The 25,286-nt window shown below is 42.5% G+C and overlaps 3 protein-coding genes across 3 annotated transcripts; all 3 read left to right on the top strand.

The window, feature by feature from the left end:
• The first annotated feature begins 1,970 nt into the window (after positions 1-1,970).
• On the top strand, positions 1,971-8,203 carry ppp1r3ab (protein phosphatase 1, regulatory subunit 3Ab). The gene is made up of 4 exons (XM_056386778.1): positions 1,971-2,948; positions 3,486-3,553; positions 3,667-3,764; positions 4,412-8,203. The coding sequence occupies exons 1-4, from the start codon at positions 2,107-2,109 to the stop codon at positions 7,736-7,738; spliced, it is 4,335 nt and encodes a 1,444-aa protein (XP_056242753.1). The 5' UTR covers positions 1,971-2,106; the 3' UTR covers positions 7,739-8,203.
• A 3,561-nt stretch (positions 8,204-11,764) lies between these two features.
• Positions 11,765-18,944, top strand: bmt2 (base methyltransferase of 25S rRNA 2 homolog). The gene is made up of 5 exons (XM_056386781.1): positions 11,765-12,001; positions 14,502-14,643; positions 14,785-14,913; positions 15,970-16,084; positions 16,413-18,944. The coding sequence occupies exons 1-5, from the start codon at positions 11,842-11,844 to the stop codon at positions 17,043-17,045; spliced, it is 1,179 nt and encodes a 392-aa protein (XP_056242756.1). The 5' UTR covers positions 11,765-11,841; the 3' UTR covers positions 17,046-18,944.
• Positions 18,945-19,076: 132 nt separating this feature from the next.
• tmem168b (transmembrane protein 168b) lies at positions 19,077-24,696 on the top strand. Its single transcript, XM_056386780.1, has 4 exons — positions 19,077-21,387; positions 21,494-21,636; positions 22,098-22,372; positions 23,275-24,696. The coding sequence occupies exons 1-4, from the start codon at positions 20,254-20,256 to the stop codon at positions 23,820-23,822; spliced, it is 2,100 nt and encodes a 699-aa protein (XP_056242755.1). The 5' UTR covers positions 19,077-20,253; the 3' UTR covers positions 23,823-24,696.
• Positions 24,697-25,286: the final 590 nt, after the last annotated feature.

The raw sequence follows: 25,286 nt of genomic DNA, 5'->3' as shown, positions 1-25,286 counted from the left end.
AGCAGAGAGGTCGAACAGATCCTCTCTCTGCTGTTAAAGCAGGACAGACTTGAGAGAAATGAATGATTGAAATGTAGATATTGTTACCAAGGTAACTTTCTGCCACCTACTGGATTGGTATTTATCTGCCCTGCAGGAAGAAAAAAGTAACATACATTTGTTCTGTATATTTAGATACAGGAAAAACCTTCTCGTGTATTTTCCACCTTGTTTTACTTTATACTTTAATGCTCCCGGACGGTTCAGAGGTGAAATTAAAAGTTGACTTTGTAAGGCAAAGGTTTTATTAACTCTTTGACGACTGGGGGCATACACCAGCAGCCAGGAAACCTAATAGGTTGCGTTGGTGGTGTCATGAACCTGCTGTCACGTGACTCCTTCACGCATTTCATTTCTGGGTCATTCGTCCCCCAACAGTGCAGTCTGGAGGTCAGGGGTTTACCGGTGTGCCCTCTCCCAGCTGTAAGACTGCTACATGTGTTTAGTTGGCAGTAATGTCTCATCCAGCTGGGGGGCTGTACCCAGCCAACATGGACACTCCAAGGCTGACAGCATGGTTGAGTCCAGTCCAAAGAACTCATCTGATACCTCCTTGGTTCCTGCAGAGGGCATCGTGGCTCCACCCAGCCCAGAGATCTACTCTTACAGAGCTTTCCCAGGAAGCAGCTGCTCTCCATCCAAGCCAGACACCCCGCCACTTTGTCATACGGCTCCTTCTCCCTCCTCCCTCTGGCCTTCCTGTACTGTCTGAAGTTCCCCTGCTGAAAGTCTCTGAGGTGAGCCTGGTGGACCCCCCAGTGATGGCCCCGACCGTCCTCGCAGCGGCTCACCTTCACAAAGCAGTCATTCACGGACAAGTTGTGCCGGACACTGTTCCTCCAGCCCGGGCCGCGGCTCCTCAGGTAAGGAAACTGCTCCTCCATTGCTCTGTAGATGGACGCCAGGTTGAGCTTCTGGGAGGGGGAGGACAGGATGACTTTGGCAATCAGGGCGATGTAGGAGAGCGAGGGCTTTGAGAAGAGCTGAGCCTCCTCAGAGGAGGGGTTGTCTGAGGAGGTCACCGTGTTATCTGGAGGGTGGGCGCCGACAGCATCTGACATTGTTGCAGCCTCATCTTGTACGGCAGTTTCTCTGCTGCTCTCCTCTGTCTTAGATGCATTTGTGAAGCTGCATCCTGCTTTTTGTTCTTCCAGGTATGGATTGTCCATTCGATGTTGTCTTCGTCTTTTCTCTCTGTTCATTGTTTATTTTTACAGCAACTTCTACGTCCTATAGCAACTGCAGCGTAATTTAAAGTATCATGCCTGAATCAGACCCCACATCCTCCGGACGCAGACATTATCTACCCTGACAGCCTTTACATGCTTTTATACCGTTCATATCCAACTCAGGAGGTGGCTCACCATTCTTCAGCTAAGACACAACATTCTTACCCCGCTGTTAAAATATGTATTTTTATTTGCTCAGTAAGATTAAGAACTAACCGCTTTGGTTACGGGCTTGGGCTGGACATGGCACTCTGTCACAGCTGTGAGATAAACACAGGAAATAGTACAAACACAATGCGTAACTGTAAACTGTGTAATTCTGGCATCCGCAGATAAATGCTGATACGGGATAAGCAGATAAAAGAGTGAACTTGTGTGGAATGGTGGAACCCACTATCAGGCTTTCAGAGCTATTGCACCATCAGAGAGTCAGCGAGTGGTCAGTGGAACTATAAGTTTGTACAAAATAAAGGGCCATTTTAGATGTCATGTCACCCATTGTGGGGCCAAAAGCAACAACAGACAAATAGCTGCCCAAGTAAATCTCATGCTTGTTGCAAATATCATTATAACTCTCCAGGGAGCAGTTAGTACAGATAAACAAGAAAGATGTTTACAAAACCTTTGGATAGTTTTGAAGTAAGAAAATTAGATTAGCATTGATCTAAATATTTAGATTACATAACGCAGCCTGACAGAGCGTAGAGGATGATATTTTCTCCTCCTGAGTTTAGACTACTGTGCATAGTTTAAGTCTCTTCTGGCCTATTTATAGTGTTGGCCCTTGCAACAATGTCATCTGTAACTCGACTCCATCTGTTAAGTCAGAGCATGTTGAATGTCAGTTGCCAGAAGCAGAAGCACTGCCGTTCCTTTTCCCGCTGACTCTCTCACGGAGAGCCCCATGGAGTTTGTGGGACAACCAAGACTTTCTGGGGCCTGTAACCTCTTGGGAGTGCCAGGCCTCAGCTCCTTGGATGTGGACGATGATGAGGGCGAAGTGGTCATCGGCATCAGGCCCAAATCTTCCCCTCTCCCACGGAGAAGGAGCTCTGTCTCTGACTCGGACTCGGACCCTGGGCCGCCCATCTCTGGCTCCAGGAGAGTGTCCTTTGCGGACGCCAAAGGCCTCAGTTTGGTGCAGGTGAAGGAGTTTGACACATGGGATGTGCCTCTGCTGCCAGGGTGTGACTCCTCTGAGGGTGAGGGTAAAGAGGCAGAGGAATATTTCCTCTCCCCTCACACGTTCTCCCTTCCGTTGTCTACTGAGGAGCTGTGCGTCAAAGTGCGGGACCAGAAAGTGGAGTTGGAGACGGTCGAGTTGCTTCCCGGGACCACAATCGTGAAAGGAGTGATCCGTGTCCTCAACATCTCCTATAGTAAGGCAGTATACATCCGGACCACTTTAGACGCCTGGTCCAGCCACTTTGACCTCCTGGCAGAGTACGTCCCCGGCTCCAGTGACAGTCTGATGGACTGTTTCTCATTCAAGCTCACCTTAGTGCCTCCATTCGGGGAGCTCGGAGCCAGAGTTGAATTTTGTCTGCGGTATGAGACTCCCGTGGGGACGTTCTGGGCCAACAATAACAACAAGAACTACGTGCTGTTCTGTCACCAGAGAATGAAATCCAAACCGCAGAAGGAAAACATGAACAAGAAAAGCTGCCTTAAGACTGCCAGGTGAAGATGTGTGAAGTATTTTACTGTTAAGGATTTTAAATGGTCAATAGTGATGATGTTTTTGGAAGCAATTCAGTGGATATGATTATGAGAATCATAGATGGAAGAGTAGACCAATTCTTGCCATTCAGGTTTAGAAATATTTGCTATTCATGAACCTGATATAGTCACGTTATAGTTTATTAAAAGCCTTGCTCTTTTAGAGAAGGATCAAACTACATCAAATTCTATATGTAGAGCAAAGGATAAACTAAGCAGGTTTATTTTAGCTTTATTTAAGTGGCGACTATATGAGGTCTGTAGACATTTCATATACCATGTGGAAAGATCCTCTGTCATATTGTTAAAGAAATGATTTGATGATAAAACCGTGGTGAGGTGCAGAGGTTGTGCAGTGAAATGTTTCTTAATCAAAAGGACTAATATATATATACACAATATATATATGTTGCCTCATGTGGTTGTGAAACTATATGTGAACCTATATCAGATAGACATGAATGAAGTCTGACTGTTCACAATCTTATTAATTCACAGTCACAACTTCTCGTCTGTGGAAAACATTTCAGCCGTGGAAGCTTCGTCTCAGGAAAATATTTCAGCAGGTGAATATTTATTTTTCTGATTGTGAAATGAGGAAAATAATGACTTTAAAGAGCATACATCTGTAATAGTGCGGCTGCAAAATAAACGCACAAACGTCTCCTCTTTTCTACAGATGTGTCAAAACACGGAGAGGAAGTGAATAATGTGAAAGCCAAGCAAATGTCTGATGGGCAGTCAGGAAGAGCAGAGGAAGATGTACAGAAATTACAGGTGAGTAAAAACTCACCTTTTCATTTTTATTAGTCATAAACCAAAACACAACAGTCCAGTTTGCTAAGACATTTTATAGTTGACGTCAGACTTTCTAGCTGCCAAATATGCAATAAACAGGTTACATTTCTGCTGCCATACATAATTGTATTTGCAGGTTAAGTAAGTATGTTATGTCCTGTGATTGACAACTTACTCAACAAATATAATAATAAAATAATTGATAAACCATTAAAACCATGCCTTATTTTCAGACTTGATTTGACAGGTTTGATGTATTATGAAAGGGTACTTGAAGGCACCATGGTGTGTTTATGAGGTACAGGAGGAACTGAAAGCTTTGCATGAACCCTGGTGCACTTTCTGAGAGAATGTCACATGACTGCAGCTTGAGTAGCGCCAGTGTAACATCACCTCAAGGACACTTAGTTCATGCTGTTTGCAGTTCTTCAGTGTCTCATATTTTGTCATGTGAGCTATTATATTCTTTTGCATTAAATCAAAAATGCAGCCACATACAGTATTTAATCTTAGCGTGTTAGTGTGTGATATGCAACTTCACATGTCAACCCTCTCCCTTTTCCTAAAACATCATAACTACTGTGTGAGCGAGCTGAAATGAATCTATTCCTGTTGTTGATGCTCAGGTCGAGAACAGACGAAACACCAGCCGAAGAAGTCGCAGAAAGGCTGCACGGATGGCCCGGGTGAGGGACTACTTTGCTCAAAGAGATAGGGGTGCGAGCGACACTGACAGGGATGAATCACCTCCAGAAGCAAAGCAGGAAGCACAAGAAGAAGGCCAAAGCCAAAAGGAAAAGCAATCAGATGTGCGATCACTTTCCGAGGGGAGGAGCAAATCAGAACGTTCTGACATTGTTTCTGAGGCGCGAGAAACATGCAGCGAATCCCTCTTTGGTGTTCGACATGATACGTCACCAGTACATGAGAGCATATCTGTCTGTGAGCCAGAGAAATCTGAGAGCAACGATTTGGCTGACTCAGCCACACTAACAGGAGGTGAGAGTACCACAGATATCCCAGACAACCCACAGCATTCAGATGATGAGCCCGCCCCCGCAGAAAGCAGAAATACCAACAAGTCTGTCTCCGAAGCCGAGGGGGAAAGTCAGAAGCAAGGCACAAGTTACGAATGTACTAACAGCACTGCAGATGAACCGGCTGACAGTGTTATTTCAGCAGTGATCAGCGAGAGCCTTGTTAGCCAGACAACCAGCTTCACATTTGGTACCGTGGTGGCTCCACTGTATCATCAGATGTTTGGCAGAGTGGGAAGTGAAAGTCAGAGCATAGGTGATGGGGGAAATCCTAAACGGGCTACACTGAATACTGGAGACTTAACTCAACATTATCCTTATACTGAAAGAAGAGAGAGTAGCAGCACTGCTCCAACAGATGTTAGAAATGACAATGTTCAGGGAAATGTGATTGAGATGCAGGAATCGAAACAAGATGGCGGCTCAGATGCCACTCTAAATAGTCCTCCTGCCGAGGAAGAACAGACAGGTTTGAGTGCAGGTGACATCCTGGACCGCACAGATACTCTGCAGGATCCAGGTGAGTTTATACAGTCAGAGCACAGATGCACAAATTCATCTGAAGTTCTTCAACCTCTATCCGGAGATACAGAAGTACATCCACACCCTGTAGACATTTTACATGCAGATTTGTTGAGTGCAGATATACACACTCAGAGTTTACATCTCCAGGGAGAAGCACAGGAAGACAATCTGACCCTTGACCCCCGAAACCGAACAACAGCAGAAACAGAACAGGCTCAGCTGCCGGAGAATCTATGTTCACGAATTAAAGCCAGTCTAGATGAAACACTTTCACAAAGTGAAGCTCAAGAAGTCATGGCCAGTCTGGACACGTCATTTCTGCCACTTGAGCCTCCTCAGAGTGTATTAGAGGATGTTAATGATGAGACAAACCAACAGTGCAGCGGCGGGGGAGAAAATGAGTCAAACATGGAGGATGACAGTGGCGAAACCATAACAATATCAACAACCACTGCATCTTCAGAGGCCCACAGCCTTTCACAACCTTTACATGGTTTGAAACCCACAGAAATCAGTGATTCAGCGGCAAAAGAAACTGCGAGCGGCTACATTTCTCATTGTGAAACTCTTGAGGAAAAGGACTTCTCAACACCCGACACATCTGTGGAAAATCAGGAAGAAACTAATAACGCGGAAGAGCAAAATAAGTTGACTAACAATTCATACGAGGATGAAACAAAACATTCAGCTGAAATTGAGGTTAGTGATGAGGAAGCTGAGTCACTGACAACAGAAATGATGAGTAACTATCACGTATGTGATGACATATTTGCGGAGTTGAAAGGCGAAGACGCTTTAAAAGATGAACCAATTATTGTCTCGGAAAAAATAGAGCATCATGAAATGGAAGCAGCTGTCTTAAAACAGGAGGATTTTAGTTCAGCAGACAACGCTGAAGTAAAAAACTGGGAGATGATGGTTGAAGAGGAGGAGGAGAATATTTTAACATTTGAAGAGGAAAGCGAGACAATAAGTTTAAAAGCAGATATCCATGAAGTGGAGAAAGACCAAGGAGGTCAGTTGGAGGATGCAGGGGTAGAGACGCCATTAGATACAACAGAGGAGGAAAAAGAGAAACCACAGGAAAAACCAGTGGAGGAGCTCACGGCTGCAGGAGAGAACGGGACCAAGGCTGAAGATGTCGGGGGGGTAGAGGACGAGGAGAGGGCTGGAGAGGAAGAAATGTGGGAGATTGTGGCCAAAAAAGATGGGGAAGCTGATGAGAAACAATTAGAAAATGTTGAAGCCACACAGAAAGAAAAGACAGCTGCAGAGGAAGAAGTAGCTGAGGAGATAGAAGTAGAGAAGAGAGACGAGCAAGAGGAGACAGAGATGGAGAAAGAAAAAGACTTTGCAGAGATACAAGAGGTCAATATCAAAAGGACCAATGTCCAAGAAGAAGAGGAAAAAGAGGGAGAGGTAGAAATGGAAATGGATTCAAACGATGGGGATGAAACTGGTGTGGTTTGGGGGCATCAGGTAAAACCAAGGGAAAATGCAGAAGAAGAAAATCCAAATAACAAGGAGGAAATTGTAGTTGATGAAGCAGGAGCCTCAGAGGTCGTAGATGCAGACTCAGAGGGAATGACAAGAGAGGACGGGAAAGATGAAGTGGAGTGTTTTGAAGAGAGGTTAGACATTACACAAAACAAGGCTGAGGATGGTTTATCTGCTCCAGTGAGTGTGCAGGACAAGAGTGTAATTGACAAAGAGCAGAAGGGGGGAAGCGCACGCATCCCGACCGAAATGCATCTTTACAAAGAGGAGGATTTTCAGAGCAGCGAGAATGTTACACATGACCGATCAAAAGCTGACAACGAATCCCTCGCCGCAGAGGGAGACTCGTGCGTTTTAACAGATGAACCTGAAAGTGACCAAACGAGCCATGACAGCGCCTCGGCAGACTCTGACTCAGACGATGAGGTGGAGTTGTACATGCACTGTCTGAGGGCTGTTCACGCCGGGGCGCAGGCCGCTAAAGACAGAAACAAAGATACAGGGTTTAGTGTGGGCAAAAGGCCCTCTGTGAGCAGAAGCAAACTGCTCTCCACACGCATGCCTTCCATCAGTGAGTCTCTGGACGAAGAGCAACACCTCAGCTGCCTTCATGAAGACCAGGACGTAGCAGATCTCCAGCCCACCTCTGCAGCTCTGCCACTGTCAAGTGAACAGAGAAGCGCCAGTGGAAATCTTTCATGGTGGAAAAAGACTTTTTCCTGCAGCAATATCTCAAAAACATTGTTATACACCACCTTGTTAGTGGTATTTTTGGTTGTGGCATACCATTATGATTTTCTTGCCTGTTTTGGGCTCTACTTGATATCAGTGGTTTGGCTCTACTGTCAAGGAGAGAGACCACCACCAGCTAAGAACAACAACAGAATTGGTTGAATTAAATTGTAAAATAAATGTTTCGGTTGTGATAATGTCTAATGTGGACGTCTGAGGCTTATGAGTGTAGAAAATGTTGACGTGATACTCACAAATATCTGCAGGTTTCCTTTTTTGCTACATGCCACTTGATATTCCCCTATTTAGTGTTGGTCTAAATAGAACAATTAAAAAATAAAACAGTTAATAAGAATGGGCATTGATTTAAATATATATGACACATATCAGAACAAATGCTGTGTATTCCCTATGGGAGGACGTTAACTCTCTAAGAGTATGAACCAATTTTCTGCTTTACTGTACATAAAACTTCGGACCATGGGTCACGCTGATCACTTCTGCAGAGTTCATCTTTGAGGTGTACATGAAACTCATCAGTGTGCCGTGTGTGTGGATGAGTATTTGTGTAGGTTGCACTTAGTTTTCATGTGTCTGGAATGAATAAATTGTACAATACACAAATAATTCAGTGTGCTCAATTACGTTTTATTCATTAACCATAGTAGCCAGCTCAGTGTGATTCAAACTAGGAGCAGATTTCATTTGAATTGCTGCAATTTGTATTTAATAAAGTGGACTGCACTTAGATTTACTCACTTACAAATAAACAGCAGAGTTTATATACTTGGAATAGATTTCATTTTCCTCTCAATGTCTGCAGGTTAGTAATAGATAATCCAACCCCCAAATCTGTGCTTTACAAAAGGAAACATGCCTTCAGGGTTCATGTTATGTCTGAGATCTGCAATCATGCCCTGAAAGTCTATAAGAACACAGAAACCGGATCCTGATCGGACAGTTAGGATTCTTATTTGTGTTTCTGGTGTGTTGAAATGTTTTGGGTTTTTTTTTTTATCTCGGGCTGCATTCTGATCAAATCAGGCATCAGTTATCAGCTTTAAAATATGTTTGGCATCAAGCTGAAGAACACGAATATTAACCTAGATGCCATGTACGGGCTTTTCAAGGTGCAGCCTGAAAGTCAATATTTATGCAAGAACAAACGGCTCCTGGGATAGAATAGACGGAAATTTGAATTATTCCTCATCTTGTTCCATGCTTCTTTTCTTATTTTCGTCTGGGAAAGAATGACAGGCTTCTTTCCAAGATGAAGTTGTTCCAAGTAGAGGACAAACCTTGAGCCAAGGCCGTGTGCATTTCTGACATAGTGTTAGTCCACAACAATAAATCTAGTAAAGCAGAGTACTCCTCTGACAGCTTCCAGCGCCTGTCCAAAGTAATTCAGTAATTTTGTCTCAAGATAAATGAATAGAGAGTCAAATCAAGTGCCTTGTAGCTATAGCACGTAGTTCCTGCTCCCTGTTTGAACTCTGGCTTTTAGCTGTGTTTTGAGCTGAACACAGCTGCAGTAATGTACTCGCCAGGGGATTCCAGGGCAGCCCGCTGTGAGGATTACCTCTCTCTTTTGCCAGAAGAACATTTTTAGCCACTCAAAGAAACAAAAAACATTTTTGACAAGTCGGACATACAGAAGAGTATATCAGTCTGTTTCATAGACCAAATTTAGCCCCCAGGGGCTTGTACCCAACACCTTTTGCAAGTGTCCTTTTGTTTTTATATAAGTTGGAAATCTGTGACTTGACATGGGAAGTTTGGTTGCTTTTTAAACATGAAACCATCCTGTTTTTTCACCTTAAGTGATACGTATTGGCCTTGCAATAAAACCCATGAGAGCAATAATTATTAATCTTTATGAGCTGTGGAGGTGGAGCTTACGTTGGCCACATATCATCAGAACATGTTGGCTGACCCCTACACCGATTGGACTACATATTCTGATAATGAGTGTTAATAGCTACTACTACAATAGCCACTACAGACAGCGGTTTGCCAACTGTCTTAATTTTCACATTAACAGATGCCTGTCTGACGTATTTCCAGGACTTTCATGACTCGACTGCAGAGATAAATCAAATGTACTGTGAGTATTTGATTCAACATTTGAAATCAGGAAGTATTTTTACCAATACGCAGTAGTGCAACCTTCATAGAGACATTTCCTGTCTATTTAATGAAATATTCACATGGAAAATGGATGATTTATTATTTGAGCCACAATGGAGCAGAATCCAAATTAATACAATACAGATAACAATGACATAAATGATCATTTAGTAGGCTTATGTCACTTTGTTTCCTGTTTACCACTAGTAGCCTTTATGTAAGACCTCACATGATGACGCTCCATTAAGACTCGCTAACACTGAAATAGTTGTATGGTGTAATTACATCCCATCCATGACAGTATCACATTGATATCTGCAGTTAAATAAACAGTGCAGTAGCCATCATGTGGTACGTGTTATTTTGGGGAGAGAGGAGTAGTTATACTCTGTCAAGGGATTTAAAAGAATTTATAACTACAGTCTGGAAAGCAGAGCTTCAGATACACCCATAATGTTCCTTATTTCACACTGAATTCAACTTTTAAATCAGGACAAAAGCAGTGAAGAAACTGGAAATTCATTTATGTTTTGCAAATTTACACGTCTTTATAGCTGTAACAACTGAACCCCTTTAAACTCAAGCCTGTCTATCTTATTAAATATTACAAATGTAAACTAAATTTTAATTGTAATTGTCAACGAACTACAATTATGACTAGGACAAGGTGAATAACACTGTAGTCGGTGGCACAATATCCGCAGTTAGTACAAGTCAAATTGGATGCACAAAAATGTAATATAATACACATTTATGGGTTGTTAATTTCTCATACTGAATGTTAGATATTTGATACAACTGTTGTAATTAAAATCCCATTATTTTATTGCTGTTTGTTCATTATATTAAATACACTTGCATATATTTTTTTTAGTGGAAGCGTTCTACAGCATTCTTGAGAAGACATTACCTCAAAATCTTAAATAGATAGATAGATAGATAGATACTTTATTTATCCCCTAGGGGAAATTCATGAATTTATGACTGATTGTTCAGTGTCGTTAATAATGGGCTGGGCTTTCCTGTAAACAGCAGAGTTAAACAGAGTATTCATTAATTTTGTTGGCAGCTGAAATGTTTCCCAGCTGTTTTGACGACAGTGGCTTGTTTATATTAGTCGTAGTCAGGTTACCATACTAGACTGAAATGCTCACATCCCTTTTTCCAGAGCTTTTTATTTGATGTAAAAATCCTCCAGTCTCCTAACTCAAAATAATCTTTATCTTTACTCATGTACATGGTTTTAATTTCTTAAGGTATGTTAAGACGATTCTCTCTTCATACTGTAGATTCGAGATTTCTAATGCACCACCTGTATAATCTGCACTGCAACTTTATGCTGATCTCTCTCTCTCTAATTTTATTTATTGCGGCTTTCCAAGGGCCTCACTATTTCCCCTTTGCACAGATAAAATATCATGTTCATGTCTAGTCAAATGTTGTGCTGACTACATCCCATTTGTGGGCCTAATCAGATTATCTCACTTGCTGAGAGAGTTAGTCAAAGGTCTTTTCTACGGTGCAGTATCTGTGCCAAATCACTGTAGGTTGTACTGAACACTTGTATGAGCATGTTTTTGGACTAAACTATTTTGCAAGTAGACGAGATAAATTATATGGTTCATATGTGCTGAGTTGTAAAGGCCTTTAAAAACATTGACATTAAGCTCCATTTACAGTGTGGTGTGGCACAGTTGTTTAAATAAATAAATAAATATTTAATTTCAGGAAAAAATAGCTTAATGATGGGGTCCAAATCCGGAAAAATAAAGAAATAAGTAGGATCTGTTGAATTTTCCAGCAGCTCAAACAACTGTTCAACTGTTTTTATATTATTAATGAAAAAAAGAAAACATTTAACAGAAACAACCTAATTTTCCGTCATGTCATGAGGTGTTGAGATAACTTTAGGAATTGTGGGGTTTACAAGATGCACCTAAACGCTCCACAATGCGCACTCGAGGCTCAGGTACGTTTCCAGGCCTGTGATTGGACGACGGGCTGTCAGTTGTGTGGCGAGCCTGTCAAAGTCCACCAATCAGCCTGCGTGTTGTTGGCCGGTGCGCCGGTTCGCCGGTCGGGTTGCAGCTTGGAAAAGGGGAAGCAACTGGCAGAGGCAGCATCGGCGGTGCGGTGCTATGGACCCCAGAGACAATGTCGAGACAGGGGAGACAGAAAACCACCCGGAGCTGTTCTACATGCCGATCCCATACGAAGCACCGTGCAAGAGGGAGCAGGAGAAGTTGTCAGGGGTCGTCAAAAACGTCCACAGAAAACTGCGCAGGAAATACAGAGAGGGTGAGCAGCCTCAGTGGGCCCCTCTGTTTGTCTGTGGCCCTGCAGCCGAGTGGCTAACACTCAGCGTGAGCTCAAAAATACCAAATTAAATCGTTTCCGATAATAGTTATGCTAGTAAACATGACTCACTCTGCTTGCTAATCCTGCTAGCTGACGGTGGCGTTTTGAAGCTGGCTGTCTGTTGTGGAGGCAGACTGCAGCCGACAGCATCGAGGGTTGCATTCAGCAAGCAAGGCCTTTAAAGCTACTTAACATTAACATAACATGCACTGCAAATGCTGCTGCTTTTTGTAATCTTGTGTCTCTGCTGTAAACATGTATGATCTCTCTTCCAAAACCAGTGTGCTGCCAACTGAGGCCTTTATAGCTTACTAATGAGAGACATTAACACAGCCTGCCTGTTGACAATGAATGAATTTCAATTGCCTCTCTATTGCCAATAAATGATAACTGTGTGGACTGAGCAAACATTTGGTGCAACTTTTACAACCAAATTAGCTTTGTTTCTGAGTACTGGGATTAGTCTGCCAGACAACTTCTCCAAAATAAGTAAATATTTCTTACATAAAATGCTGATGCAGGCTTTAGTTTGCTGCTAGGGGTGGTAGTTTAATGTAGTATAAATTGTGGAAAATCTGAGAAACCTTTCACAGACAAAATAACTGGTTGTCTGTGTCCAGTGAATTGAATAGCTGACAAATCAAGGTACTACACAGTCTTGCTCATTGATTTGCAAAAATTGCCCACAATAGCCACATTTGACCACAGAGATTATAGAGCAAAATCTCCTTTCTGTGCTATGACGGTGTATAACCTAACCCCGTCTACTGCTGTTCCATGCTGTTACCTTTCCAATACATGGTACTGTATGGCAAGAAGTCTGGCACCATGTTAGTGAGAGTTTGCACGGTGCTTACAGAAGGTAAATCGATTGCTCATGGCCGAGCGAGCCGTCTTTGTCTTGTTTCCTATTATGAGTCAGTCTGGATAAGAGCATGTAAAATGGGAAGTTTGGAAAAACCCTTTCACAACTCATCAGCACTCACAAATACTATCTGAGTGTCTTCATTTCTTAGAAGAAGAAACTGGCATTTCTCTTCACAGCACTGACAGAGGGGTTTATTCCAGCTATTAGTTTGCAGTTAAAGACTGTTTTGTATTTTTAAGTGCCAACCACAAATGCTGAAGTGGCCTGGATTTTAAAAACTTGTTACAATACCTGCCCACACAGAGGCTTTGTGTTGTTATTGTCGCTACGCTCTGTCTCGTTTTCTCTTTCTGAGGAAATGCACAGTTTTTCTCGAGACTGTGTAGGAGGGCAACACAAGAAAAGGCAAATTCACGGCAGGTGCAAAACCTTTATCTTCAGAAAGGAAAACTTAGCTTTAGTTTATCTTTCTCTTGTAATTCCAGCAGAACAGCACAACAGTTTTTTAGGCTACAGGATTTTTTTTTTGACTAAGCAGGTGTAAAAGCCACAAATATCATGAAGTAGCTCTTCTCCTGCTTGAATGCCTGACTGGGTTGTTTCATTTGACTACCTCTGAATTAGAAACATACATTTGAAGGTTTCACTGCTCTCAAAACTCAAAGGAAACAACAGAAAGAAATTACTGAGCACAACTTTTAAAGCAATTGCTTCAAAGTGGCCACATTCTCTAGTATCAGTTGTGTAGTAAGCAATGCACAAAAAGGTCAGGTTTTGCAGTTGTTTGTTTAGGTTCTGCCTTGATTGTCCACCCTGAAAAACACTACAATAACCATGATTGAAATCCATGTTAAATCAGAAAATATTCAGAGTAAGAGACTAGCTGTTTGTTTTTGGAGACGGCAGAGAGAGGTCATCCTGCTAACAGACCTCATGATTGGTTAATAAGTAAAGCATGATCTGGGAGGCTTGGCATTGAATCACACTCAGTAGTCATGCTTTCAGAGCGACACTGTTTACCACCCCTCCTCTTGTTGTCCTTTCATTTCTGTAAATCTGATAAAAACAGTTTTTTCCTGTGGTCATGGGATTTCTCCCTTATCAGTGTGTTTGCCTATGCTACAGGCTGTAAACTTCTGAGAAGCTGTGAAGATGTGCTGAAGGGAATTTTTGTGGACATTATTATTACTGTGAAATGGCTGTTTGAGGGTGTTTTTTTTTTTTTTTTTTCTCCTTTTTTTAAAAGAGAGAAACACACCCACTTCTGTGCTGGCTGAGACGAGTGAACATGCAGGCAGTGTAGCGGTAAATGGTTTTTCCAGAGGAGTGCAATCATGTTTTGGTGCTAAGTTGGGTGACCAAAGTTGGCAAGTAGGTTGTGTATTTTTGCTACTTGCTGTACATGTAGGACTAGAAGAGGAGAAAAGTAGGACTTGACCCGTCATAAAGTGGATGATACCAGTAGCTCAAGCTAACTTTGAAAGCATTCATTGTTGTGAGCTCTGATTTTATTTTTTTGATTAGTCTTTGTTTGTTACTTCTGTCCTGATTTTACTTTTTCTTTCCCCTTAGTGGGCGACTTTGACAAGATCTGGCGCGAGCACTGTGAGGATGAGCAGACCCTGAGTGAGTACGCCCTCGCCATGAAGAATCTTGCAGACAACCACTGGACCAAAAACTGCGAAGGAGAGGGACGCATCGAATGGTGTCGCAGGTACAGCTGTCTTCAAATGTCTTTCAGCTGCGGCCTTAGACCTCATGAGGGTGAATCTGACTCATCCAAACCCATAGGATGTGACAAGTCACTCTCATGTCACAGGAAGGTTTATGTAATCTTGTGATTCTACTTCCACAGTGTCTGTCAGGAATATTTTTTGGATGGCGGGATGAAAAGAATGTTAGAAAAGGATGAGAAGAGTGCCATGCTTGGCATGGGTCTGACGGCAGCATCTGTAAGTGCCCAACCGTACAGCACCATCCCCAGGTAAGTTATATATTTTATATAACATATTTACAACATATTTATCTACCATAAATGTAGATAAAAGTATATAGTATATACCAATCTTTATAGTATCCTGTTCTTGCAGATAATATACAAGAGATTAACATACTTTATTGTTTTATAGTAACGTAAAATGGTCAAATATGTGCATAGTCTGACATCAATCAATCTAACTACAACTTTTTAAAATTTCACTGCAAATTAAATTCCACTAAAAGAAAGTGAATGTTTTCAAAAAAATTACTGCTTAGGATTTTTGTTTTTTTGGACCTGGTGGGACAATAATAGTACTGTGGTTCGACAGCACGCTCAGTGTTTTTATGGATACTTCATTTTTACCACGGTGAACACACTACATCCTCGGACAGCTAAGAATGAATATTTAGAATGGATTGGCAACACATTTAAAAAGTGCAAGAACGAGAGTGACTAAACTCTCACCCATCACCCAGGAGAAACACTTGCCTGAATATCTATGTCTTTTTCTAGTTTTTTTTTTCTGTTTGTTTCAGTTTCTACAAATGTAAGTTATTCTTAAACATATTTCACCCAGTAAATCTGGAGAGGCCTGAATTATCAACATTAGATGAATTGTCATGTTTTGTTGACTTTGCTACAGTTAAAGTTGTAAAGGCCTCCTAGTGGCCAATGCAGTCTGCAGTGTATATTCACTCACATTCTAAAGGTGCAGAATATTTAAGCATACTTTTTAAAGTATGCTATAAGTTTATAAAGTTTGAGTTCATCCCTATGTAGGGGCGATGTTTGGCAGAGCAGAAAGAGAAGTATATTAGTTATATTAAAAGTCTTTATTTAGCAGGCATTTAAGTTTGAAATGCCTCTTAAATCACTGCAATTCAGTGTTAATCTCTGTTTAACACTCTGGCGCCCCCGTGGCTCACCTGGTAGAGCATGTACCATAAACGTGTCTGTTTGCTAATAAGATTCTTCTTTTTAATATGTACAAATAGTTAAGCACGTTATGTGTGGGCAAGTTTTGCTACAGTTGACACTTCTTTCACATTTGTGTTGCAGTTCAATCTCCCAGCTGGGGAAAATGCGTCTCCTTGATGTGGGAAGCTGCTTCAACCCTTTCTTGAAGTTTGATGAATTCCTCACAGTTGGTATTGACATAGTGCCTGCAGTTGAGGTATGAGTGCGTATTCATTCTGTTCATTTTTTTGTTGACAACATATCTGAAATAAAATGCAGGAGGTTTTCCTGTCTGGTGTCTTGGTGCTGGCATTACAGAGCAAAACAACACCAGAAATGACTCATGCAGGAGTATTGATGTTGCGGTTAGGGTCTATGTGAACAAATTCAGCAGAAAGCAGAACAAAAAGCGCTTCACATTCTGCAGCTGCAAGTACTGAAACTAAATGAGTGGAGTGACATTGATAGTGGGTTTAAAAGATCACATTTGAACTGTGATTTATGCAGATTTCTTTTTTTTTTTTTTGTCCTTTTTTCTCCTGAAGAGTGTGTACAAGTGTGACTTCCTCAACCTTCAGCTCCAGCAGCCCCTCCAGCTGGCAGGTGATGCGGTCGAGGCCTTCCTCCGCCAGCTCCACAACCCCATCGACGCTCTGCCCGCTCAGCTTTTCCACGTGGTGGTCTTCTCGCTGCTCCTCTCCTACTTCCCTTCACCATACCAGCGCTGGATCTGCTGCAAGAAGGCTCACGAGCTGCTGGAGTTGCACGGCCTGCTGCTCATCATAACGCCCGACTCGTCCCACCAGAACCGCCACGCCCTCATGATGCGCAGTTGGCGCGTTGCGGTGGAGTCGCTGGGCTTCAAGCGCTACAAATACGTCAAGTACTCCCACATGCATCTCATCGCCTTCCGTAAGGTGTCTCTAGCAACCACCAGCGACCTGGTGTCACGCAACTACCCCGAGATGCTCTACATCCCTCAGGACTTCCACTCCAACGAGGAGGAAGACTGTGCCGACGTGCCCGTGCAGGTGCGCTCCGACTTTGAGGATGACCAGCTGGCTTGGGGCTTCACGGAGCTACCTGACACGCCCTACGATTCAGATTCTGGGGAGAGCCAGAGCAGCTCGGTGCCTGGCTTCCATGAGCTAGAGGACCCCATACTGCTTCAGAGCTAGGCTAAACCAGCTATCCCCCTCCCACCCCCACTCCCACCGTAACTGTCACCTCCCCTTCAACTGCTGCGCTGCCAAATCTAACCTGCTGCATTCTTCTCCACCTTTTCCTCCCTCAACTCAAAACAATGCAGTTTGCACAGTGTGAAAGAGAGAAGTTTACAGATTATTTTCTCATATCCACACTCCCTATGAGAGTGCATACACATACACACACACACCTATGAACATACACACACACACTAAGATGGATATATTTTGATAAATAGCTAGGTTTTTTAAGAGTTGGAAAGTGAATTCCCTTAAGATCCCTTAACTCCCCGCTCCTTGATTTCCATCCCATCTTCCAATCAGCTCTCAATAACAAAAGTCAGCTTGTCTACATTCTGTACTCAGTCTCTGTTTGAATAAGCTAGTGTGGCAGGCTGCTTAGTTTAAAAGCCAAATACAGCAACCCGAGCAGTCTGATAGGAGTTTGATTGCACTGGAGAGACTGAGGTGGAAACGACTGGACTTGGTACGCTTGCTTCTGTCACAGTCATGCAGCTAGACTTTCTGAAAATTCTTGATGTGCATTTAGTTTTCCAAGACAAAAAAAAAAGAAGTTCATTGTTTTGAAATATATATTCTCAACAGTCAAAACATTGGTGTTGTCCAGTGTAAAGTGTGGCAATGCCATTTTAACTTGGCATCCTCTGAATGATTTGTGTATCTTTTACAAGAAAGTGGTATTTGTAGCATTTTAAACATTTTCAGAACCATACGGTAGGAGTATTACTAGGTTTACTAATGTGAAACTGTAACTGTGTTTACTCATTGTGTAACAAGGTACGAGTGTTTCAAAGTAGGTATTACACTTTTTTTTCTCCTCTCGTTGTCCTCACAAATATTAATGACAAATTATCTCCTGTTAGATTTCCAGTACATTTTTTTATTCTCAAGCAGAGGAATAGTACAACACTGCAAGTCAGTGATCCATATCAGATGGACTAAACAGCACCAATATCCTTTGACACAATTTTGTAACTTTGTGAGAATACAGTTAGGTACTCCGCCTCCAAAAAATATCCAGATCTGAGCTCCTCACAGTCAGAAAATTCACCTCGACAGAAGAGATTTGCACTAATTTACCGTTTTGTCATACAGGTGAGATACTGTAGATTTTAGCAATAGCAAGCAAGACCAGATCTGAGGATACTATATCCTGCGGGGGGAGGTTTTAGCTAAAGACACTACCAGGTGAAATGTCAGTGTGTGTTCCTGCCTGTCCTGGAGCAGGCCAAATGTGTGTGGGTGTGGTTGGATTTGTCAGTGTGAATGAAGGACTGAATCTACATTGTTTTTTGTTTTTTTTTTGGTCTGTGGCACTTTATCATTGATCTCAAAGGGTGTCACAAAAAGTAATTATTTTCCTATGATGACAATTTTACAACCAATATGATGGGCCCATAACATTAGTAAGTCTTAAGGTGCCTTCTTTGTTCATATTTATGTTGCAAGCAGACTTTCATGCCCTTGGAGGAAATGAAAATCATAGCTTTTAACAAAAGATATCAAGCTTCTTAGGCCTGACAGTACATACAAACTATCCAGTTAACAAGAAACATTTCCAGTGTTGATGTAATGCAGTGTGTTGTTGCCATTCCCATATCATTTTCCAGTAATGCACATCTCTCTGCTGATATCTCCTCTGTTTTAACAGAAAAAATAACCAGTACCATACATATTCAGACTCTGAAGAAGCGTGTTTTGTGACTGATTGGTGCATTTGTCTTCCAGTGTTTCTTTTGGCCCATTTGCATGAGATGGTTCATCTTCATTATCAACATTTTCAACAATGCAGAACAATGTGTGCTTATAGTATGGTTGTATTTCTCTTTTATAAATGAATGTAAATGTAAAGTGTCTGTGAGTTTTTTTGTGTGTGTTCTGCCTTTGTTTTTGAATATTCAAATACTTCTGTTTACTGCCTATGAAGTTATGAAGGGGCATTTGTGACTCGGGATATAAACTGGGTAAATTAATGACCCACTCAAGCAGGGCTTTTTGATACACTGAAAATATTTAACATCAGTACAGGATGAAAACATGAATAAAGCAGGGGCCAGTATCATGGGGCAGGATTAATTTATTACATATAGTAATATTGTACATTATGCCTAGTATACTGGTAACATGTATTATACCTAGCCTTTAAGGCCCTTTGGGCACAGAGGTCATGTCCTCTGCATTCTTTTTTCTGGAAACATGTAGATTTTAGAGACCTGTGGGCATAGTTATTTGGAAATAAATAATCAATAATATCAATAAATCAATAATAAACCGAGCTGGTCCCCTTGAAATCCAAACATTTTTGAGTGTAAAAGTTTGTTCATGACCCTTAAGAAACTATCTTAACTCAAGGTCGGACGTCGCCAATGGATTATGAGAACAGGTAAAAGACAGGTAAAAGCCCCCACCCCCAATCCTAGAACCCTCAGACTGTAAGACACACAAAACGACTAGAAACAATGCAGTTGCTTGTAGTTTGGTGACAAACAAGAAATATCAACAGCCACTTCATAGAGAGACTCTGGCCCAGGGGATGCCGGCATGTGCCTGGTTCAGTAAAACATCCATCCAAGGTTCACATGAGATGCCGTTGAAAGTTCTGGAAAAAAATCAGCTCATAGGTGAACCTTGAATTAAAGTTGTTTAGGTTAAAGAAACCGTAATTGAAAGTATAAGCCAAACCAATTTAGTGTGAATTAACAAAATATAAGATGGAAAAACCAATATACAGATTGCTTTTTCAACGTTGGCGTAACACTTATGACCCTTAGCACTTGCCGTAGTCGGAGCCAGCGTCATGGCGACTGTCATCTGACTCAAAACTTTTGACGTGACAAACTTTTAGAACTGATATGTCTTTCACACTTTTGACAGCTAGTTTCTGGGCGCTCCATCTTATACGATTTAAACTCGTATCGGACACCAGGTGAACAGAACGCGAAACAACCATCTTCAAGATGTAAATGTTTATGTTGCTAAAGGTTACCGGTGCAAAGATGCATCGCTGATAGCTAAAGGTAGCTAAGCTAGCCACTCAACGAAGTTAGCTCAACTTGGTGCCGGTGTCGCGGGATTTCAAATGTTATACCAGGCACTTAACCGACCATAACACATCAAAGTGCCTGTTTCTGGCTTTGGACAGGTAGTTTTTCATATCAAAATGTGTCGTTTTCTACGCTACTGTGTCAGTCACTGCCTTCATGCAGCGATGACCCGGCTGGAGGAGGTCAACGGAGAGGTGAGCATGTGGTCTTCGGTCCGGTGGCTGGGCTACCTGTCCGGTCTCAACTTGCTGGTCGCCCTGTGTCTGGGGCTCTATGCCCGGTGGGAGAGGACCGCGGAGTCCAGTCTTCTTGTCATCTTCGTGTTGGCTCTGTTTGTCCTGGGGATAGCAAGTGTGCTGTACTACTACAGTATGGAGAGGATCAGCCTCAGCCTCCTCCACCTGTGGTTCGGCTTTCTGCTGGGTCTACTCTGCCTCCTCAACAGCCCCGCCCTGGAGGGCGACGTGAAGGAGCAGGCGGCCAACTACATGCTGCTGGCCAGTGTGGTTCTGAGGACGCTGTGGGCTCTGCTGGAGAGACTGCTGGGATGCGCCAGATACCGTCCTGCCTTCCTCACCTCGGCAGAGCGCCTGGAGCTGGCGGGCTTCGCCACTGCCAGCACGGCGCTGCTCATCCAGAAGACAATGAGCGTGATGGTGCTGGTGGTGGCGCTGGCGACGGTGATGGTTGCCCTCCGGATGAAGGCGGTCCTGGCTCTTCCCAACTTGGTCTGCTTCGCCGTCATCACCGCGGTGCTGTTCTTCAAGTCTCTGAACATCACCACCAACCCGTTCGCCCTCGCCTGCTTCTTCAGCCAGCTCATCTGCGACCCTCTGCTGGATGTCTATTTCAGTGGTCTCTCTGTGACCGAACGCTGGCAGCCTTTCCTGGTGTGGAGGGGCCTCTGGCGCCGGCTGTCCCTCCTGCCTCTGCTTGTGGTGGAGGTGACTTTCATCATCCTGGCCTCTCGGAAGCTGACAGACCTGTACCAGTGGTACTTCATGATCCCAGGATTTGTGGTGTGTGTGCTCTTCTGGTCCATCTGCCACTTGGTGTTTGTGATCACTGTGTGGGGCTTTCATACCAAGCTCAGTGATTGCCAGAGGCTGTGCTTATCCCAGGGGTCGGGCATCAGCGGGCTGGACAAGATCATGGCCTCAAAGGGGATGAGACACTTCTGCCTCCTCTCTGAACGCCTGGTGCTCTTCACGCTGTTGACAACTGTTGCTGTTGCTGCTCTTTGTTGGCAGGTATGGGCAGCTAGACGACACAGTACATTTGTGTCATACAATCTTTCACAGAAGTTTTATTCTTGTCTAAACCAGTATTTCATTGACTCAAAAATGTGCTCCACAGGCCTCCAGCAGCATCTTTGTGAGCATGTTTCTGCTCGTCCTGCCTCTGGAGTGTCTGTTCCATGGACTTTTCCATGAACTCGGGAACAGCCTGGGAGGAACCTGTGTGGGCTACGCAGTGGTCATCCCCACCAACTACTGCAGGTACTGTGTAATGCATAACCATTGGCAGAGTAGGACACAATTACAGCCATATTTAGATAGGCCATGTCACCCAACCAGGATATTAGTCAAATAAAAAATTGTCAGTTGTAAGAGCTTAATGTCAGAATATCCCCCTGGTTAAAATCGATATTTAGTGCATTGTGTTTTTTGTGTTTTATTCCTGATATTGTTGTGCATCTTGCCACAAATCAATAAGACAAAGCTGGACTGGATAGTTCCTGTACAGAGTATGATTCAAATTAAATAACAGCCATAAAAGATCTATAAGTTTTGTTAGCAAGCAAATACTGCATGCAATAAGCTCTGGCAGAAAACTTATAACTAAGGAGTTGTAAGCCAAAGCTATGTGGATTCTCTGGCCTGCGCTGCTTGACTGATGATCTAAACAGACATGATTCATTCACTTCAACTGCTCTAGTTTATTTGTGTCTGTCTTGTAGCCCTGACGGTCAGCCCATGCTGCTGCCTCCAGACCAGGTGCAGGAGCTGAACAGACGCTCTACAGGCATGTTGAACAATGTTCAGCGTTTCTTCGCCCAACACCTGATTGAAACTTTCGGCTGTGACTACTCCACCAGCGGGGTGACTCTTGAGGCTCTGCAGGCTAAGATCAAATCCTTCTTGGAGCTCCGCACAGCAGACGGGCCTCGCCATGACACCTACGTGATCTTCTACAGCGGTCACACCCACAGGACTGGAGAGTGGGCGCTGGCAGGTGGGAGGAGTGTCAATTTTTTTGTCAATAACTGAGTTTAATGTAACTGTATTTTCTATGTAAGGTTAAAATCTTTTTATTTGGTTGCATGCTGTAGTGGCATGATTATCATTGCAAAGTCTAGTTATTTTTAATTAGCCCTAAAAGTAAAGTCAGTTTGCTGTCAGTTTAAAATGCTCCATTATCTCTTATTAATGAATACTCCTGATAAATAATTACATTTTCAATATTGAGCATAACGATCAGCGTTATTATTTTGGCCATAGATGTGCAGCCCTGTTGTGAGGATGTAGTGTTGCCAATGAATTTATTGAGCTTAAAGGTGTTTGAAACAGCATTTAGACCAGAGGGCACTGAAACTAAATCAAGTCTAACGATGCTTTAGGTGAGGTTTACAGCCGCCATAGTCAGGATGACCTTATCCTCATACTGTATATGGTGAGAGAAGGTCTGGGACACATTATTCCCTTTAAATAACTCATTGATGTACAAAAAACAAATCCTGATTCCTACAACCCTACTAACATATCCTTCAATTGGTAAGTTAAAAACAGTACAGTTCAATATAGCTGTGGTAAAAGAGGAACAATTCTTAAACAGGAAGTGGAAAACAGATTTCCTCATTTCTGCTGTTTAAAACTAGACCAAAAATAGTCAGATAAGGAATATCTACAACCTTAAAGCATTTCTTTTCATATTTCTTCCCTCTTACATGATTATTGTGTGGCCACATTTTGAGCCTTACCCATTTGTTATTGTTGGTTGTAATTTTAATACAAATGTTTTTGTTGTTTATTTATTGCATCAGATAATCTTCATCAGTGGAAGTAGCAAGCTTATTCTACTCGTGCACTTTTTGTCAGTGTGTTTTGTAACGTGCTGCTCTGTGTGTTCATCATCAGGAGGAGACACTCTCCGCCTGGATCACATCTTGGAGTGGTGGAGGGAGAAGAACAGCAGCTTCTGTTCACGCCTCATTCTGGTGCTCGACTGCGAAGACTCGTTGCCGTGGGTGAAGGAGGTCAGGAAGGTGGAGGGTCTGTACGTGGCTGTGCAGGGAGCGACATTAGCCAGAGTGACAGACGTGGAGCTGCAGGACCCCCCGCAGCTCGGAGACTTCACCTCTCAGTGGGTGGAGTACAACTGCAACTCAAACAGCAGCATCCAGTGGTCGGAGAGGGGCAGGCCGGTTTCTGCCGCCTACGGCATCTCCAGACACTGGAGTGACTACACGCTGCACCTGCCAACAGGAAGTGATCTTACTAACCACTGGAGCATGTACTTTCCTCGGATGACCTACCCGGTGGTCTATCTGGCGCTGTGGTGCGGTAATCTGAACCTGCTGTGGATGTGCAGCGTCTGCCTGCGATGTCTGAAGAGAGTCAAACTCAACTGGTTTCCACCAGCGATATTGGACACTGGCCAAGGCTTCAAACTGGTCAGATCTTAGAAATATGACCAGCCTATTTTTATTTTAGAATAACTTCCACACATACCATTTTCTAAAAGTCATGTAAAATAGGCAGCTACTGGATCATAAACTTATCACTAACCTGTATCATTTTAAGTTACTGCAAAAATAATCACTTAGTTACTGATTGGTGCATTTTGTCTTTTTAGTACCAGTTTTTATACTCTTTGCAAATTGTTTTTGTTTAATATGTGTTGTTAGCTTTGATTTCGAGATCTTAACATCCCTGTCAAACATGTTTATTTGTGGGATGATACTGAGCACATTTAGACTATTTGCACATTTTTGCATTGTATTTACATTTGCATGGTGCCTTTTACCATAAAATCACCAAAGAACATCACCGAAGAGGCTGTGGTACATTTTCAGAGGAAGATCTCAGGCATAAATTATATCCTAAACAGTCAGTTCTTAAAATTTGATATTATATTTTTTTTGACAGTGAAATGGTTCCTCTTATACTCCTCTGTACTTTACTATGCTTTTTATGCTGAAAGAGTTTTTTCTATGCACTGCTTTGTGTTTGTTGCAACGGTATTTTCTAATACTTCTGGAGGTGATGTATAAATCCACTCCAGCTGCTTCAGGGAGCCCAGAAAGAGTTTTAACTGTACTGATGAATACAGTAGAATACAGTGAGAACTACGATATTTATGTAACAGTAAACGGCAGAAATTCACTACACAATGAGATCTACTTTCTCTCTGGGGTTTATTGCAGTTTACTGGGCTATGCAAGATTGTTCTGATTGATTCTATGTGTATGCGGGGGGTTGGTTGTAAGGAAATCAGATGAAGAATTGATGAAACTGCAATAAAAGAAGTTGGACTTCACTGCTCAACTTAATCTAATAGGCTTCTTTTACTCCTCACTGGATACATTCTGCTATAAACTAAATGAAGCAGGTTAATTCATGTGTCAGACACTAAGAGAATGATAAATGTCTGATATTCCTTTCATAAAAAGTGTTTGGTCTGCACTAGGGTAACTGTTTAGTAGTTTAAAAAAGTTATCTCTCGAAAGATCTGCTCTTTTTAAACCCAAATAAATACAAATTTTAATTTTCATATATACTGAATTATTAGCTTGCCTATAGACAGATTGCACATTTTCATCTGACCTGAATAAGTGCCAGATTACATAGGTACTTCACAGGAAACTATAAGTAATTTAGAGAGCACTTTACAATGTCTCAGATAAAACTGGAGGCAAATTAGGGGTTTAGTGTCTTGGATAAGGTTGCTAACATGCAGACAGATGGAGCAGGGGATTGAACCAACACCAGTCCTACTGTGTGGGCAACTTGCCCAGTGACGACGAAGGTGGTTGGAAAAACAAGCAGCTCCAAAATGAAGTAATGTCATTTGACCAGAACAAAACTTTTTTTCATGTATCACTGTCGGTATGTGTGAAAGAAAAAAAGGCTGAAGTTGCTCCTGCTCA

The sequence above is a fragment of the Seriola aureovittata genome, chromosome 10 (genome assembly GCF_021018895.1).
Source record: "Seriola aureovittata isolate HTS-2021-v1 ecotype China chromosome 10, ASM2101889v1, whole genome shotgun sequence".
NCBI lineage: Eukaryota > Metazoa > Chordata > Actinopteri > Carangiformes > Carangidae > Seriola > Seriola aureovittata.
The sequence above is the reverse complement of the archived record's forward strand: the minus strand, read 5'-3'. Positions and strand labels throughout refer to the sequence as shown.